The sequence below is a fragment of the Ranitomeya imitator genome, chromosome 2 (assembly GCF_032444005.1).
Source record: "Ranitomeya imitator isolate aRanImi1 chromosome 2, aRanImi1.pri, whole genome shotgun sequence".
NCBI classification, from domain to species: Eukaryota; Metazoa; Chordata; class Amphibia; order Anura; family Dendrobatidae; genus Ranitomeya; species Ranitomeya imitator.
The window spans coordinates 53,508,165-53,526,038 of NC_091283.1; the positions used below are offsets into that span (position 1 = coordinate 53,508,165).

The 17,874-nt window shown below is 42.8% G+C and overlaps 1 protein-coding gene across 1 annotated transcript in view; it reads right to left on the reverse strand.

Moving 5' to 3' along the window:
• Window positions 1-997: 997 nt before the first annotated feature.
• LOC138661808 (cytochrome P450 2G1-like) overlaps window positions 998-17,874 on the reverse strand; it is a 45,203-nt gene continuing 28,326 nt past the window's right edge. The window contains exons 7-10 of the mRNA XM_069746738.1: window positions 12,368-12,509; window positions 6,849-7,036; window positions 2,228-2,369; window positions 998-1,485 (exon numbers count right to left, since the gene is read on the reverse strand). Of these exons, the coding sequence (XP_069602839.1) occupies window positions 1,307-1,485; window positions 2,228-2,369; window positions 6,849-7,036; window positions 12,368-12,509 (651 nt within the window). The 3' untranslated portion in view covers window positions 998-1,306. The remainder of the gene's footprint in view (window positions 1,486-2,227; window positions 2,370-6,848; window positions 7,037-12,367; window positions 12,510-17,874) is intronic.

The following is a 17,874-nucleotide window of genomic DNA, read 5'->3' on the forward strand; positions in this document are numbered from 1 at the left end:
CACTCGCTCATCAGTAGCAGAGACTCTATAGGACTGTAGCCAAGACATTATGGCTCCGTCATGAGGGACACAGATTTGTCATTCTTTAGGATGACAGCTAAGAGGACTTCGGCCCTGGCTGGAAGAATACAGATCATGCAGCTGCGGCAACTCAAATATAATCTCCGAGCACACTGAAATACTCGGAAATCTCAAGTAATGAGCACACTAGCTCATCACTAACGACAACCCATTGGGCCTTATCCTGTATGCCTGTTTGTAAAGATGGCCATTTGCTAAGTAAAAGTTTGATTGTTTTTATGGAATCAGTGTCCCCTGGAGTTATTACTGCCGAGGTTCCAGTAGACGGAAGCCTGGAACCAATGGAGGCTTGCGGCCTTGTAGTAAGTGTTACGGATCTGCAACACAGGACTAAGGTAGAAGGGGAAATCTGACCCTGCACTATGACTAGGCTGAAACCCTACGATGGAGTGGGCGACCCATTCCTTGTAAATAGACCCACTGACGATCTTAGGTTAATCTCAAGCGAAGACCTATAGATAAGGGGAAGGGGTACCCTAAAAGAACTAAGGACTGGGTACAAAAACGGGTCACCTCCTAATAGAAAGCACAAAGAAGACTGCAGGAAGCAATAGAAAACAGAAACTAAGGCTAGCAGAACCAGAGGTACCAGAACTGCACAAAACACACACAGAACACTAAGTAAAGCACCAAGCTAGAGCTCAGGCAGATTAACACTGTTGTCCAGAAAGGACTGGGAGTCAGGTGCTGGTTAATAAAGAGTGAAACAAACACCTGACCCAAGACAAATCCAGTACCAGAGGAAAAAGACCAACGGCCTGAACTCCACAAGAAAATGGCGGATAGTAACAAACTAAACAGATTCTAACAGTAAGTGTAATGCACCACACACATAGAATTACACCAGAACAAGGACACGACTTGTCTGTTAGGTGCCAGAGCGAGCGGTAACAGAAGCTCAAGTGAGTACCTAATGTAAGGTTTTCACACAAATCACTTTATTATTACATATAAACAGGCAAAAAAAAAACATTTGAAACATAAAGCAAATAACATCCCTTAACTCTGACCCTCAAAATATAAAGCATCAATGAATTACTATATCACAGTAGTGGTGGTAAGCAGATGTAAAGTATAAGTAATGATCAGAGTTAAGTAATATTTGCAGTAATGCAGAAAAGTACTAACAATATAAAATTCAATACAATTAAATTTCCCAAACTTCCTTATCCTCCATACTCCAGAGAGGAGAAAGATTGCCTGAGAAGTCCAAAGTATATCAGATCTATCGGGGTAGAAATGACAGCTCGAATTTAATGGGGGCATTTAAGAATCCTTGCATTTTTGTAACTTCAATCTCCGTGAATTTAGTAGGGGAAGTCAGTTCAAAGTTTTGCAGGATGGTGGTGAGAAAGATAAAAAATTCAATTTTGATCAAATTCTCCCCTGGGCAGATTCGCTTTCCTGAAAAAGAAAGATAAGATTTTAGAGGTAGTACATAAATAAAAAAAAAATTTACAAAGGTCAATTACCATTTAAGAATTTTTGGTTTACATGTCTTCCTGAAGGACGTCCACCTTTCGGTTCCATTAAACTTTATGGGCATGATAACATAATTTGCTCATGAAAATCACATGCATGCATGAGAGCCGCTCATTCCGGCATCGTCACTGCGTCTCTGAAGCCAGGTATACACTTCCCGGCTTTAGAGGCGCCCTATGCATGTCTGGAAGTTCAGAAGATAGCTCCCGGTCATGCACAGTGCTCACCTCTGAAGGCAGGAAGCGTACACCTGGCTTCAAAAACACAGTGACGCTACCAGAAAGAGCGGCGCACATTTGCGAGATTTGTAATGAACGTGATGACGTCGCGCATGCAATTTTTTTTTTATCATAATAGTCAGGAAAACTGGAGGCTATTTGGCAGTAGTTGCGAAATTTGGTTCTTTTTGTTTTGATATGGTTATGGTTATTAAATGTTTATTTTTGAATCAGACTTTGTGTACTCTCTTTTAATACATCCCTATGAAGTTCACCGATTACTTTTCGAATCCTGAAATTGAGATAATTAGGTATTACGGATTGTTATACATCCTGTGCCTGTCAGAGCAACTGTACCTGAACTCGGGAGTGCCAGAGGTGCCTCTCATGGAGGGTTAAATTATAATCATGAAGCTGGACAAGTTAAATAATAAAACAAGAGCTACCTGCTGAGAAAGGCATCAATGCATTGTTCTTCTTGAACTTGCCACTCTCATCCAAGAAATGGTTCGGATTAAACTCCCATGGAGAAGAGAAATGTTTGGGGTCCCGATGAACGGTGCAGAGTAAAGGGTAAATGGTTGTACCCTGAGAAATGAAGACATTAATTGATCATATGAACTCTACTAGCATAATATACGAATGTATGATAATTTATTTTTTCTATAGAACAAAATGATTTTAGTCTAAAATTGCAATGCTGCTTGAGGCGATAATTCAAACGTCGTAATCTCCCAACAGTAAATAAATTATATACAAAAATATATGGCAGCAGTGAATAAAATACATACCTAACTATATAACAACAATGAATAGCGTACACACATAAATATATGCCAGCAGTGAATAAAATACATACCTAACTATATAACAGCAATGAATAGCCTACATACATAAATATATGCCAGCGGTGAATAAAATACATACCTAACTATATAACAACAATGAATAGCGTACACACATAAATATATGCCAGCAGTGAATAAAATACATACCTAACTATATAACAGCAATGAATAGCCTACATACATAAATATATGCCAGCAGTGAATAAAATACATACCTAACTATATAGCAGCAATGAATAGCCTACACACATAAATATAAACCAGCAGTGACTAAAATACTTACCTAACTATATAACAGCAATGAATAGCCTACACACATAAATATATACCAGCAGTGACTAAAATACATACCTAACTATATAACAGCAATGAATAGCCTACACACATAAATATATACCAGCAGTGCATAAAATACATACCTAACTATATAGCAGCAATAAATAGCCTACACACATAAATATATACCAGCAGTGAATAAAATACATACCTAACTATACAGCAGCCATGACTAGCCTACACACATAAATATATACCAGCAGTGTATAAAATACATAACTAGCTATATAGCAGCAATGAATAGCCTACACACATAAATATATACCAGCAGTGACTAAAATACATACCTAACTATATAACAGCAATGAATAGCCTTCACAGATAAATATATGCCAGCAGTGAATAAAATACATTCCTGACTATATAGCAGCAATGAATAGCCTACACACATAAATATATACCAGCAGTGAATAAAATACATACCTAACTGCTGTATATAACATCAATGAATAGCCTACACACATAAATATATACCAGCAGTTACTAAAATACATACCTAACTATATAACAGCAATGAATAGCCTACACACATAAATATATACCAGCAGTGACTAAAATACATACCTAACTATACAGCAGCAATGACTAGCCTACACACATAAATATATACCAGCAGTGAATAAAATACATACCTAACTATATAACATCAATGAATAGCCTACACACATAAATATATACTGGCAGTGACTAAAATACATACCTAACTATATAGCAGCAATGAATAGCCTACACACATAAATATATACCAGCAGTGACTGAAATACATACCTAGCTATACAACAGCAATGAATAGCCTACACATATAAATATATGCCAGAAGTGAATAAAAGACATATCTAACTATATAGCAGCAATGAATAGCCCACACACATAAATATATACCAATAGTGAATAAAATGCATACCTAACTATATAACAGCAATGAATAGCCTACACACATAAATATATAGCAAACATAATCCTCTAAGGAGTATACCAAACAGAGGATAAGAAGTGAAATGAACAATATATAAAGTTAAAATTACTGTTTATTAATACAATTGTTAAAAACGGGGGGGACAAAAAATACGACATAGTAAAAAAGACACAAATTGGGACCTCCAAGTGGTAAGGGGAGAGAGAAGCCAGCAAAATAAGTAATCAATATTGTGATATTATATATGTGCCGCATGGAATAAATCCCCCTCCAATACAAGATATGATGGTCTATAGAGCACGAGTGTGGCTACCAAAATATGGCTTTAGACCAACAGGCATATGTTTCCACCATAACATAATATATTATACATGAGGTGTTTAATAGCAGGCAAGCAGAAGTATACTCAGAAGGGGTATTCCTGTATCCAGACCAGCTGGTGCTATATAGTTTAAAGCTACTCAGGAAGCTGATGAGGGAATCCCTATATAGTCACTGCATAAGCTGCTATAAGGAATATAGGTGACGTTATCAAGTCGGTGTTGTTACCTGTGCAGTTCTGTAGAGGAGATAGAGGCGAGTGCCCTGGGGTCATGCAAGCATATAAGAACGTGTGGCTGCGCTCTCCCGACGCCCAAAGCCATATTTTGGTAACCACACTCGTGCTCTATAGACCATCATATCTTGTATTGGAGGGGGATTTATTCCATGCGGCACATATATAATATCACAATATTGATTACTTATTTTGCTGGCTTCTCTCTCCCCTTACCACTTGGAGGTCCCAATTTGTGTCTTTTTTACTATGTCGTATTTTTTGTCCCCCCCTGTTTTTAACAATTGTATTACTAAACAGTAATTTTAACTTTATATATTGTTCATTTCACTTCTTATCCTCTGTTTGGTATACTCCTTAGAGGTTTATGTTTGCTATATACCTTTTGGAGTGACATTTTGAGCCACAAATGTAACTAGGACTATGATAATGGACACATAAATATATACCAGCAGTGTATAAAATACATACCTAACTATTTAACAGCAATGAATAGCCTACACCCATAAATATATACCAGCAATGAATAAAATACATTCCTAACTATATAACAGCAATGATTAGCCTACACACATAAATATATACCAGCAGTGAATATACCTGACTACACTAAACAAAAAGTAATTGGTTCCGTCAAAATGGCGCTGATGGCGGGTCTGCGCAGTAACATTTATTGGAAGACGATAGATGCTACTGTGGTGCAGGCGCACTGCCGGCGCCATTTTCATTAAGATTTTTTTCTGACAAAACAAAATGCCTAAATATAATGAATATATACATATTATACATCATATCATGCTACAGCACAGGCGCCGCCTCCGATGCCCGCATGATGAATGTTTTCTTTTGTTTTTTTTAAACAATAGTATATTTAATATGTAAAATAGGGGGCAGGTCAGTGAAGGATCCATGACCTGCCATAAGCCCATACAGATGCATATGTAATCAGAGTGCAGCGCCCTAGAGTCCTGGTTGTTGCAGTAATGTCGCTCTGCCACTAAGGGGAGTAATGTTATGTCTGATTGCACTAAAGGAGTTCACCTGACCAGGTATCACAGTCACACATTACACTTCACACTCCGGCCACCAGGGGGAGCAAAAGGCACTATGTATTAGGCCACTCCTCACACTCTGGTAAAACTGGGGGTTGGATAGGAAGTTAGGGAGAACACAGCCTGGGAAAGCTCCAGGGAGGAGCTGTCAGGGGTGGGTTCCTGGCAGGTACCTAGCAGAAAGGACAGATTGTTACGGAGCCGCGCCTGCACTACCTTGCGGCGGCATCCTAAGGAAGGACACGAAGCGAAGGATATTGTGGAGAAGTGAGAAACGAAATCGCAGCACAAGGAGATAAACCAGTAGGAGTCATGCCCCAAGATCGGAAACATCCTACTGAGGTGCGTAGCCAGTGGCCGGAGCACCGAGGAAGTAACAGACTTCAAGCATTACTTCACACAGCGGCAGGACAGTTTATTATAGGTTGGCTGTCTACCTTACATCACCTAAGCAGACATAGGGGGCAAACGTGGAGAGGGGCGTCTCTAGGGTCCCAGAATAGCTCCGAGCCTACCCGTCATACGGGTGCGTCCTAGCCAGATAAACTTGGGGGATGGAGAAGAGAAAGAACGAATACGAAAGTTTTGAGGACTATCCCAAATGCTCAGCAGGGAAGGACTACAACACACAGGCGCTAGTGGTAGGCACTGATTTCCACCTGCAAAGGGAACTCTGGATGTGCCTTTGGACCGGCCGGACTCAGCCAGCCCAGTTAGCAGTGCTCTGGATTGCGGATCCCGAAGTCTTCAGTAAAGAGGTAAAGAGACTGCAACCTTGTGTCCTCATTATTGACTGCACCTCACACCATCGCCACCTACACTACCGGGAAGCCCTGTGGATATACTTCACCTGTGGGAAGGTATACCATCTAGCTGCCATTCCATCACCCCAGCGGACCCCTAAGCAGCGTCGGTCACCCTGACCGAATACCACAGGTGGCGTCACGAACCCTTGACAAGCTTTCATCACCCTTTCATTGGACGCCCCTTAGCAGGGTCACGGACCGGGTCCAGCCACCGTGACAACCCCAGCACCGAGACAGAGAGGACCGGTACTGAGTAACCCGCGGCCCTGTGTCTGGGGGCACTCCAGCAGCACCACTTAAAGTCCCATCCACAGCCACACCCACAGGCCGCCCCAGAGCACAAGAATTTCATTAACTAAAAACTACAAATAAAAATTAAACAACCACAAGATGGATTTCATCAACCCAGGTATCATTTTAATGAGTATAACGGCGCCAACCTGACAGCGTCTCTAGGATACTGTGCGCAATCCTACTGACAGGTTCCCTTTAAATTGTCCTGCACCCCAATTCTCCCAATAGGTACACCTAGCATCTCCTATGTACTACTCACCTTTGGGATCTGATAACCTCTAAATTGAACATCTCTCGTTACCATACGTGGGGCATTCAGAGGAGTAACGTCACAAAATCTCTGGATCTCGTGGATGACTGCCTGCATGTAATGCATTTCCAGCCTGTCATCAAAATGTGGTACCCGATCTCGTCCAATCACTTGATCAATTTCAACATGGAGTTTAGCTGCAATCAACATTTACACCATTATTACAGCGTATGCAATGTGCAGTTTATAAATACAGCATCATGACTTACCGTAATATTAAACAGTTGATAAATAGTTTTTCCCTTATCTGGGACATAAAACATAGCCTTTACCCCGTTCCCATATAGGATCCTAATTGTATTTCTATGTTGCAGTGTCCAGGAATGGATGTTAAATGGATGAAAAAGATGCAAATTCTAAAAACTAATTAAAGTTTGCGTTCATAGTAAAACAAAAAAAGATTTTTCTCTTAAGAATAAACTTTGCATGGTATTAAAATCAAACAGCGAACAATATTTAAAATGGCAAAAATAGTCTTAATTGCATTTTTTTCTTGTTGGGAAAGGTGAAATTTTAAATGACATCATGCAATTAGCCACGTAATGAGCTTAAAAAACAGGGAAATAAAATTCAAGTGGAGTAAAATGGTGCCGAAAATGCAATTCTGCTATTGTTTTTTCAGCTTTGGTCTTACAGCATTCATTTAAAAAAAAAATGTGTTTTTGTCACCATTTTGAGAACTGTAACTTTTTTATTGTTGTGGCAATAGAGAAATTTGATCACTTCATTTTTGTGTGGCCAGGCTAGCATTTTTATTAATATCATATTTTTTTAAAAAACTGGCTTTATGTTTTTGTTTTCTTCTTTACAGCATTTACTGTGTGGGCTAATTAATTTTATATTTTTTTTTTTGTTTTTTATTTTTTTTTAATTTCGTTAAATTAGAAGTCTACTTCTAAAGCAGATAGATGAAGCTGCAACCCATAATGAGGTCCTGGTTATGGGGGACTTTAACTACCCGGATATTAACTGGGAAACAGAAACCTGTGAAACCCATAAAGGCAACAGGTTTCTGCTAATAACCAAGAAAAATTATCTTTCACAATTGGTGCAGAATCCAACCAGAGGAGCAGCATTTTTAGACCTAATACTATCTAATAGACCTGACAGAATAACAAATCTGCAGGTGGTTGGGCATCTAGGAAATAGCGACCACAATATTGTACAGTTTCACCTGTCTTTCACTAGGGGGACTTGTCAGGGAGTCACAAAAACACTGAACTTTAGGAAGGCAAAGTTTGACCAGTTTAGAGATGCCCTTAATCTGGTAGACTGGGACAATATCCTCAGAAATGAGAATACAGATAATAATTGGGAAATGTTTAAGAACATCCTAAATAGGCAGTGTAAGCGGTTTATACCTTGTGGGAATAAAAGGACTAGAAATAGGAAAAACCCAATGTGGCTAAACAAAGAAGTAAGACAGGCAATTAACAGTAAAAAGAAAGCATTTGCACTACTAAAGCAGGATGGCACCATTGAAGCTCTAAAAAACTATAGGGAGAAAAATACTTTATCTAAAAAACTAATTAAAGCTGCCAAAAAGGAAACAGAGAAGCACATTGTTAAGGAGAATAAAACTAATCCCAAACTGTTCTTCAACTATATCAATAGTAAAAGAATAAAAACTGAAAATGTAGGCCCCTTAAAAATAGTGAGGAAAGAATGGTTGTAGATGACGAGGAAAAAGCTAACATATTAAACACCTTCTTCTCCACAGTATTCACGGTGGAAAATGAAATGCTAGGTGAAATTCCAAGAAACAATGAAAACCCTATATTAAGGGTCACCAATCTAACCCAAGAAGAGGTGCGAAACTGGCTAAATAAGATTAAAATAGATAAATCTCCGGGTCCGGATGGCATACACCCACGAGTACTAAGAGAACTAAGTAATGTAATAGATAAACCATTATTTCTTATTTTTAGGGACTCTATAGCGACAGGGTCTGTTCCGCAGGACTGGCGTATAGCAAATGTGGTGCCAATATTCAAAAAGGGCTCTAAAAGTGAACCTGGAAATTATAGGCCAGTAAGTCTAACCTCTATAGTTGGTAAAATATTTGAAGGGTTTCTGAGGGATGTTATTCTGGATTATCTCAATGAGAATAACTGTTTAACTCCATATCAGCATGGGTTTATGAGAAATCGCTCCTGTCAAACCAATCTAATCAGTTTTTATGAAGAGGTAAGCTATAGGCTGGACCACGGTGAGTCATTGGACGTGGTATATCTCGATTTTTCTAAAGCGTTTGATACCGTGCCGCACAAGAGGTTGGTACACAAAATGAGAATGCTTGGTCTGGGGGAAAATGTGTGTAAATGGGTTAGTAACTGGCTTAGTGATAGAAAGCAGAGGGTGGTTATAAATGGTATAGTCTCTAACTGGGTCGCTGTGACCAGTGGGGTACCGCAGGGGTCAGTATTGGGACCTCTTCTCTTCAACATATTCATTAATGATCTGGTAGAAGGTTTACACAGTAAAATATCGATATTTGCAGATGATACAAAACTATGTAAAGCAGTTAATACAAGAGAAGATAGTATTCTGCTACAGATGGATCTGGATAAGCTGGAAACTTGGGCTGAAAGGTGGCAGATGAGGTTTAACAATGATAAATGTAAGGTTATACACATGGGAAGAGGGAATCAATATCACCATTACACACTGAACGGGAAACCACTGGGTAAATCTGACAGGGAGAAGGACTTGGGGATCCTAGTTAATGATAAACTTACCTGGAGCAGCCAGTGCCAGGCAGCAGCTGCCAAGGCAAACAGGATCATGGGGTGCATTAAAAGAGGTCTGGATACACATGATGAGAGCATTATACTGCCTCTGTACAAATCCCTAGTTAGACCGCACATGGAGTACTGTGTCCAGTTTTGGGCACCGGTGCTCAGGAAGGATATAATGGAACTAGAGAGAGTACAAAGGAGGGCAACAAAATTAATAAAGGGGATGGGAGAACTACAATACCCAGATAGATTAGCGAAATTAGGATTATTTAGTCTAGAAAAAAGACGACTGAGGGGCGATCTAATAACCATGTATAAGTATATAAGGGGACAATACAAATATCTCGCTGAGGATCTGTTTATACCAAGGAAGGTGACGGGCACAAGGGGGCATTCTTTGCGTCTGGAGGAGAGAAGGTTTTTCCACCAACATAGAAGAGGATTCTTTACTGTTAGGGCAGTGAGAATCTGGAATTGCTTGTCTGAGGAGGTGGTGATGGCGAACTCAGTCGAGGGGTTCAAGAGAGGCCTGGATGTCTTCCTGGAGCAGAACAATATTGTATCATACAATTAGGTTCTGTAGAAGGACGTAGATCTGGGGATTTATTATGATGGAATATAGGCTGAACTGGATGGACAAATGTCTTTTTTCGGCCTTACTAACTATGTTACTATGTTACTATGTTAACAATGAAAAAAGGGGGTGATTTTATTTATTTTTTTTTTATGTATTTTTTTAATTTCGATCTTTGTATTTAAGTCCCTTTAGGTGACTTGAATCTGCGATTGTTTCATCACTTCTTTTATATATTTTAATATAGTACTGCAGTATATAGTGTCAATGAATGTCATTCTATGAAGCTCAGCCTGTTAATGGGCTTCACAGGAGTACGAGGATGGCATCCATGGGGGTTGGTGGTAACTCATCAGCACCTCGTGATGATTCCGTTTAAATGGCACTGTCAGTCATTTACATTGGCATCTAAATGGTTAAACAACAGTGATCAGAAATAGCACTGTTTGCTGCAGTTACAGGTAGATGATGGCTGTTTATCTCAGCCGGCATCTGCCTCGTGTAATGCAGGCAGGGCCGGCGTCAGCACCCGGCGTACCGGGGCAAATGCCGGGGCCCTGAACAAATTGGGGGGCCCACTCATGGCCTGGATACCAGGGGGCCCGGGCCGCTCCCCCAGCAGCTTCGGCATTACTTGAGCTCAGCCGTCACTTAAATAAACATGGCCGCGCACAGTGCAGTGTGCAGCGATGTATCTGCTTCTGCTAGTAATGACGCGGCCGGGCGGACACACAAGCAAAGTTAAAGGCACAGTGTCTGCCTGACCGCATCATTAACAGCAGACACAGCTGCAGCGTGCACTGTGGGTGGCCATGTCTGTTTAAGTGAGGGCCATCGATCAAGCAGCGCTCCCTCCATATCCACATGCCAGAGGAGCCTGATGGGTGACAAGCCTGGGGGAGGTGAGTGAGGCTTGTGTCTGTCTGTATGTCTGGGTATGACTGTATGATGTGCATATCTGTGTGTATATCAGTGTGTTTGACAGTACATATTTAAGTATGTTTCTGAATTTGTCTTCAAATATATGTATGTAAATATCTGCGTATTGTATGCGTGCATGTCTGCGTATTGTGTGTGTGTGCATGTCTGCGTACTGTATGTGCATGTCTGCGTATCGTGTGTGTGCATGTCTGTGTATTGTGTGTGTGCATGTCTGCGTATTGTTTGTGTATGTGCATGTCTGCGTACTGTATGTGCATGTCTGCGTATCGTGTGTGTGCATGTCTGCGTACTGTATGTGTATGTCTGCATATTGTGTGTGTGTGTGCATGTCTGCGTACTGTATGTGTATGTCTGCGTATTGTGTGTGTGCATGTCTGCGTACTGTATGTGCATGGCTGCGTATCGTGTGTGTGCATGTCTGTGTATTGTGTGTGTGCATGTCTGCGTATTGTTTGTGTGTGTGCATGTCTGCGTACTGTATGTGTATGTCTGCGTATCGTGTGTGTGCATGTCTGTGTATTGTGTGTGTGCATGTCTGCGTACTGTATGTGTATGTCTGCATATTGTGTGTGTGTGCATGTCTGCGTACTGTATGTTTATGTCTGCGTATTGTGTGTGTGCATGTCTGTGTATTGTGTGTGTGCATGTCTGCGTATTGTTTGTGTGTGTGCATGTCTGCGTACTGTATGTGCATGTCTGCGTATCGTGTGTGTGCATGTCTGTGTATTGTGTGTGTGCATGTCTGCGTACTGTATGTGTATGTCTGCATATTGTGTGTGTGCATGTCTGCGTACTGTATGTGTATGTCTGCGTATTGTGTGTGTGCATGTCTGCGTACTGTATGTGTATGTCTGCGTATTGTGTGTGTGTGCATGTCTGCGTACTGTATGTGTATGTCTGCGTATTGTGTGTGTGTGCATGTCTGCGTACTGTATGTGTATGTCTGCGTATTGTGTGTGTGTGTGCATGTCTGCGTATTGTGTGTGTGCATATCTGCCTATGTGAAGGATGAGGGGGAAGGCTAGGCCCTATGTAGTATATCTTTATTTCTCCACCGTATCTGTGCATCATGAATCGTGGTATGTGGGCCCACTGAGACTCTTTTGCCCGGGGCCCACAAAATCCTGGAGCCGGCCCTGAATGCAGGCTCAGCTCCTGAGCGCTCTCCACACATACTCGGAGGTACAGGTGTACACCAAGGGGTAATCACTTACCTCGTACTTCAGGATACTTTAGTAAGAGAAGCAGTCCAAATCTCATGGTGGTGCTCATAGTCTCTACACCAGCTAAAAACAGGTCACTGGTTGTTATCAGGAGATTATTTAAATGAAATTCAGTACTGGAATTATTCTTCTCCTGTGCAGAAATCATTCAAAGAAATTGAATTAATCAAAGATTTATCACTGACAATTAAGGCTAGATTCACACATTCATTTGTCAGAGTCTGAACATGAACCGTGAGGCACGAAGCTGCCGTACTCAGAAGGAAGGTTTTCTGGCAATAGATTAATATCAAGGTCTCCACTAACAGAGAGTAGATTTTTTTTTATTTTTTTATAAACAATACTTTTTTTTATATTGCTGACACTCCATGATGCCTTGTTACCATATATGTATTGCGAAAAATATGTATGGGTTTGTATTATATATTAAGAATTTGATTAGCATTACCCTCATCCTTTGTCTAATCTGGTCTATGTGGTAGTTGCCCTACATTTCTGTACCAAGCATTTTGGGCCAACATCCAGGGCACCCCTTGTCTTTACTATTCCCGCAACATTTGATGTCACATGACGCTTAGCCATTGAGGTTCAGATGACGTCAAGTCATGCGCTGAATCACAATGTCATGATTAGAGATGAGCGAACCTTTCAAGATTCGGTTCGGTTCGATTCGCCAAACAATTAGACGTTCACCAAACATGTTCGACAAACGTACTCAAACACCATTATATTCAATGCGAGGCCAAACCAAACTTATACACAACACCTTAAGGGGAGACAAAAAGCTTCCCAGACAGCTACAATTAGGGGTAGACACCATGAAAATTAGCATCAATTGACCTAGAGTAGAAATTTGCAAATGGCACAGGGGCAGGCATCAAGGTTTGGGCCAGCATTTACAGCTTGGAATTGAAGTTTCAATTAAGTCAAGGTGGGTGAGGGACCAGTGCAAGCCTGCTTTGCTAGGAGCCCTGATACCTCATGCAACATCTTAAACGTGATGTTTGATCAGCTACACTTAAATGGCACAAATATCAGCTTGGTAGGCCACAAATGTTATAAAAATGTAAGGATAGTAACACAGGTAGTTGACTGAAAGTAATTACAGGCCTGATGGTCTGGGAACCCTACTGCTGAAGGGAATACACATGAAGGAGACCCAACTTGGAGTACAAACATTTCCCAAAAATATTGACACACACCACTAAAGTGTCATCAATTTCCCAGAGTAGAAATATTATAATTGCGCATTTTTTAAAAAAAACTTCAGTTACTGTATGGTTTACTAGACTCCCTTTATTTGGCAGCTGCACAGTGGTATTATTATTTATTGCTATAGCACCATTTATGTGAAAAGGGTATATATAATAAAAACAAGTACAATAATCCTAAACAATACAAGTCACCGGCTGCTACTGGAGGAGAGCGGACCCTGCCTATGAGGTATCACAGTCTAAAAAGGATGGGTAAGGAAGGATACAATAGGTGAAGGTAGAGCTGCTTGTGCAGAGGTGATGCTGAAAGCCATGAGACTCCATAAGCTGTCCCAGACCAAATGTGCCAATGGAGTAGAGCAGGGGTCCTAAAACTGAACCTTGGAAGACACTGACACATAGGGCGAGATATGGAGGTGGTGTGTGAGTGGGAGACACTGAATGCTCTGTCTGTTAGGGATGAGGACAGCCAAGATAGGGCCAAGTCTGTGATGCCAAGAGATGAGAGAGTCTGTATTAAGAGGGAAAGGTCCACTATGTCGAAGGCAGATGACAGGTCCAGGAGGAGGAGCACAAAGTAGTTGCTTAGATTTGTCGGTTAGTAGGTCTTTGTTGACTTTACTAAGGGCAGATTCAGTGAGACGGTGCGGTCTGAATCCAGAATTGTAAGCAGTCAAAGAGGGAGCCGGAGGATAAATTTGAGGACAGTTCAAAATGGACATGTTGTTCCACTAGTTTTGAGACATAGGGGAGAAGTGATATGAGGTGATAGCTATACACAAAAGATGGGTCAAGGGAGGACTTTTTGAGGATGGGTGATCGAGGTATGTCTGAAGCATGAGGGGAAGACAACAGTTGTTAGTGACAGGTTGAAGTGGTGGGTTAGTTTTGGGATGAAGACTGTTGTAAGGTTTGGAATGAAGTGGGACGGGATTGGGTCAAGTTCACATTTGGCGAGACGTGAAGTTGGTTTTGGAAGAGAAGAGTTGAGTAGTTATGAGGGGGTCTGCGAGGACTTTTAGGCAAAAGCTTTGCCTTATGTTGTCAATCTTCTGCTTAAAGAATGAGGCAAAGACTTCAGGGGGAGCTGTGGGACGAGGAGAGAATTGAAAGTACTGAATAGCTGTTTAGTGTTGTGAGACAGAGATGATATGAGAGCTGAGAAGTAGGTTTGTTTTGCTGCGGAGAGAAATTTCACAGCATTTTGACAACTTCTGTTACTGAACGGGCAACTCTGCTCCCTTTCTTTGGCAGCCTTGTAGATGAGGGCCAAAATGTGATCCAGTGGATGGCAAGCTCTGCATCAAGTGACCTCTCCTCCTCTTCCTTCACCTTAACATAACACACAGTACAGTCCTCATAAGTGGCACCCCAATTACCCTTGTTTCCCCCCACATCACAACTCTGAGGAGGAACTGTGGGGAACCACAGATGGGCTAGTCTTCAGAGCTGTTTGCACATTCTATTCCATGGGCATCACAGTTCAGCTCTAAAGATTCACAGACTCAAGAGAAAGAAAGCATCTGCACTGATGGGCAAACATTTTTCAGTTGGATCTGGGGCTAGGCGAAGTAGGATCTGAGCAGAATCCAGACCCTCATCACCAGGTGTTAACCCTCGGAGATGGAGGTGATCCTGATGAGACTGAGATACCTGAGGAGCATGTGGATTGTACTGTGCTATCAGGGCAGGAAGATAAGTATGGTGATTCTCAGGGCGAAGAATGGGAGAACCAAGAGGATGATAATTGGGTTTTAGATCCCACTTGGTGTCAACCCAGAGGCATGCAGCTGAGTTGATCATCAGAGGAAGTTGAGAAAGAGGTTGTGGCTTCCCACACAGACAGTGAGTGATGCAACCACCACGAGAACTGCATCTTCATTTACAACTCTGGCTGTGACAAGCAGCTGTCGCGAATCTGAAGCTCACAGGGGTGGCAAGAGTTGGCTAGCCTGGCCCTTTTTTGAGACCACAAATAACTCACATTATCTGCCAGCTTTTTAAAAAATGACTGAGTAGAGGCAACAAATCTAACAATTAGCCTATTACATGCATGATCCGAAACATGCGAGATCAACATGTGTCAAACATGGAATCAAACTGCCAGCGGGCCTTGACAACCACCAGCCGCCACATTAACCACATCTTCTGCTTCTTTCTCCTCCATGAATGTGGCAACTGCCCTTGCACAGTTCTCCATCCGCAGAACCTCCACTTTTTTACCCGCTATAGTCAAGGTGCATGAGAGAATGTCAGCTGTTGTGGAAGTGGACATTCCTGCTGTTTTGACTGACAAAATAATGATGACCCTGCTTGTAAGAAGTTACAATCTACAGCGTGGTAGAGGTGACACAAAGTACAGTTGCCTATTTACAATGATAGCCCAGCCATCTTGAGAATATGGGAGATAGATAAAGGCTGCACAAGGTAGTCACCAGCCAATCGTTGTTGTGCTTTGGGTGCGGTTGAGTTTGATGGCAAATTATGTTCAGAGAAGTAGAGAATAGGACTTTGATTAAGGAACGTGATAGGCCGCCCTAAACAGATGTGTTTTTAAGGAGCAGCTAAAAATGTGTAAGGTGTGGTTAGTCCTAATTTCATGAGGTAGAAAGGGAAAAAGGTGAGCTATCTAGGTAGAGCCGGACAAAGACCAGATCATGGCTGTTACCGTCTTTGTGTCTCTCAGAGGTCGAAAGTTGTGAGGGGCCACGAGAAGTGGGTAGAGATAGAAGCTGAGATGCAGTTGGGGAGGTGGGGCTGTTGAAGTACCCCAGGATAAGGGTTGGCATTTCTGGGGCCATGAAGTGTGGCAGCAAGGCAGAAAAGTGGTCAAGGAAGTGGGTGGGAGAGCCTGGGGGAAGGTATAAGACCACAACTCTGAGGGAGAGGGAATGGAAGACCCTGATAGTGTGAAACTCAAAAGAAGAATGGCAGCAATTTGGCCTGTATTTATTTATTTGAGAAAAAAACAGGATTGGTGGTGGCAGTGAGGAGTGAGGGGTTATCGTGGAGTTAGCAATGATCGTACGGCGGTATATACACATATCCCATGCGTTGTAATCCAGAGGTATATATGCCATATGCTCACTGTTTTTCCGATAACTAATTATTGAGAACAGCCTGCGGCCTCCTCGGTTGATCGTTGCCTAATTGCGTAATTGTCTGGACTATAGGGGCTAGCCGAGAGCTCTTCGCTCCAAAGATCACAGCAGGTGGTTCTGCGTGACTACTGGCCTGTGATCTCTGTAAAAATTGGATGACCAATCCAATCAGTTGGCCATGGAAATGTAGCCTTTCCGTCTTGTGGAAACAGATGGTTTCTGAAAGCTGATGGCCGTCACAGTCCCCCCGTACCAGTTGCCTAGTCACCTAAGTCTGTAAAAAAGATGTGCCAGCAGGTTGCAGACAGCATCACCCGGTCCTTGAAAAAATGTATGTCTGACAGAGTGCATTTCAACACTGACACCAGGACAAGCAAGCATGGACAGGGACGTTACATCTTGCTGACTGGGCACTGGGTGACTCTGGTGGCTGTGGGTGCAGTCGTGGAAAGGGCTCCTCCACAAGTCTTGGAATCCCCAAGGTTGCCAGGTACTTTGGAAAGAAGGGGGGCTGTAATGGGCGCAGCTGGATGAAAGCCCCCACATGACTGCGTTGCCAAGAAGGGAGTTTTAGAGTTTTGAATAAAAACAGGGATCTTATAGGGGATTGGTGGAAATTTTTGAATAAGGGGTGGACCTAGTGGGGAAAGGAGGCAGGGGCTGGAGAAGTGCGGGAAGGATCACTTGTGAGGTGAATCATCAGGAGAGAAGAAGTGTGCAGCTACTCACCATGGCCTCCATAGACAGCCTCGTGGAGCAGCTGCGCAGGGAATCCAGGTCCAGGAGCGATGGATGGCTGGAAGAGCAGCTCACCAGGCTGCTGGGCGACTGCGGGAGCCGGGGCAGCAGGACCAGGAGAACCCGGCCCCCAGAAAGATTGTCCCCCGACATGTCACCGCGCGGCAGGCGCAGGCCGCGGAGCCCCTCCGGGGACCCTGCGGGGGCTGCGGGACGCGGCGCGACCATCCTGCCCGTCCCCCCCTCCGGCAGGAATCCACCCGGCGGCTCTGCCGGCGCGAGGCGGCGACGTGGAGCGGCGACCAGCCAGGCACGGCCCGATGCCAGGGCCGCAGCGGAAGCCAGGGCCGCAACGGAAGTGCGGCCTAGTCCGGGAGCGAGCGGCGGTGCGGCGCCCTCTAGCGGTGCCAGAAGCAGCCGGAGCACAGCGCGGGCAGCGGCGGCA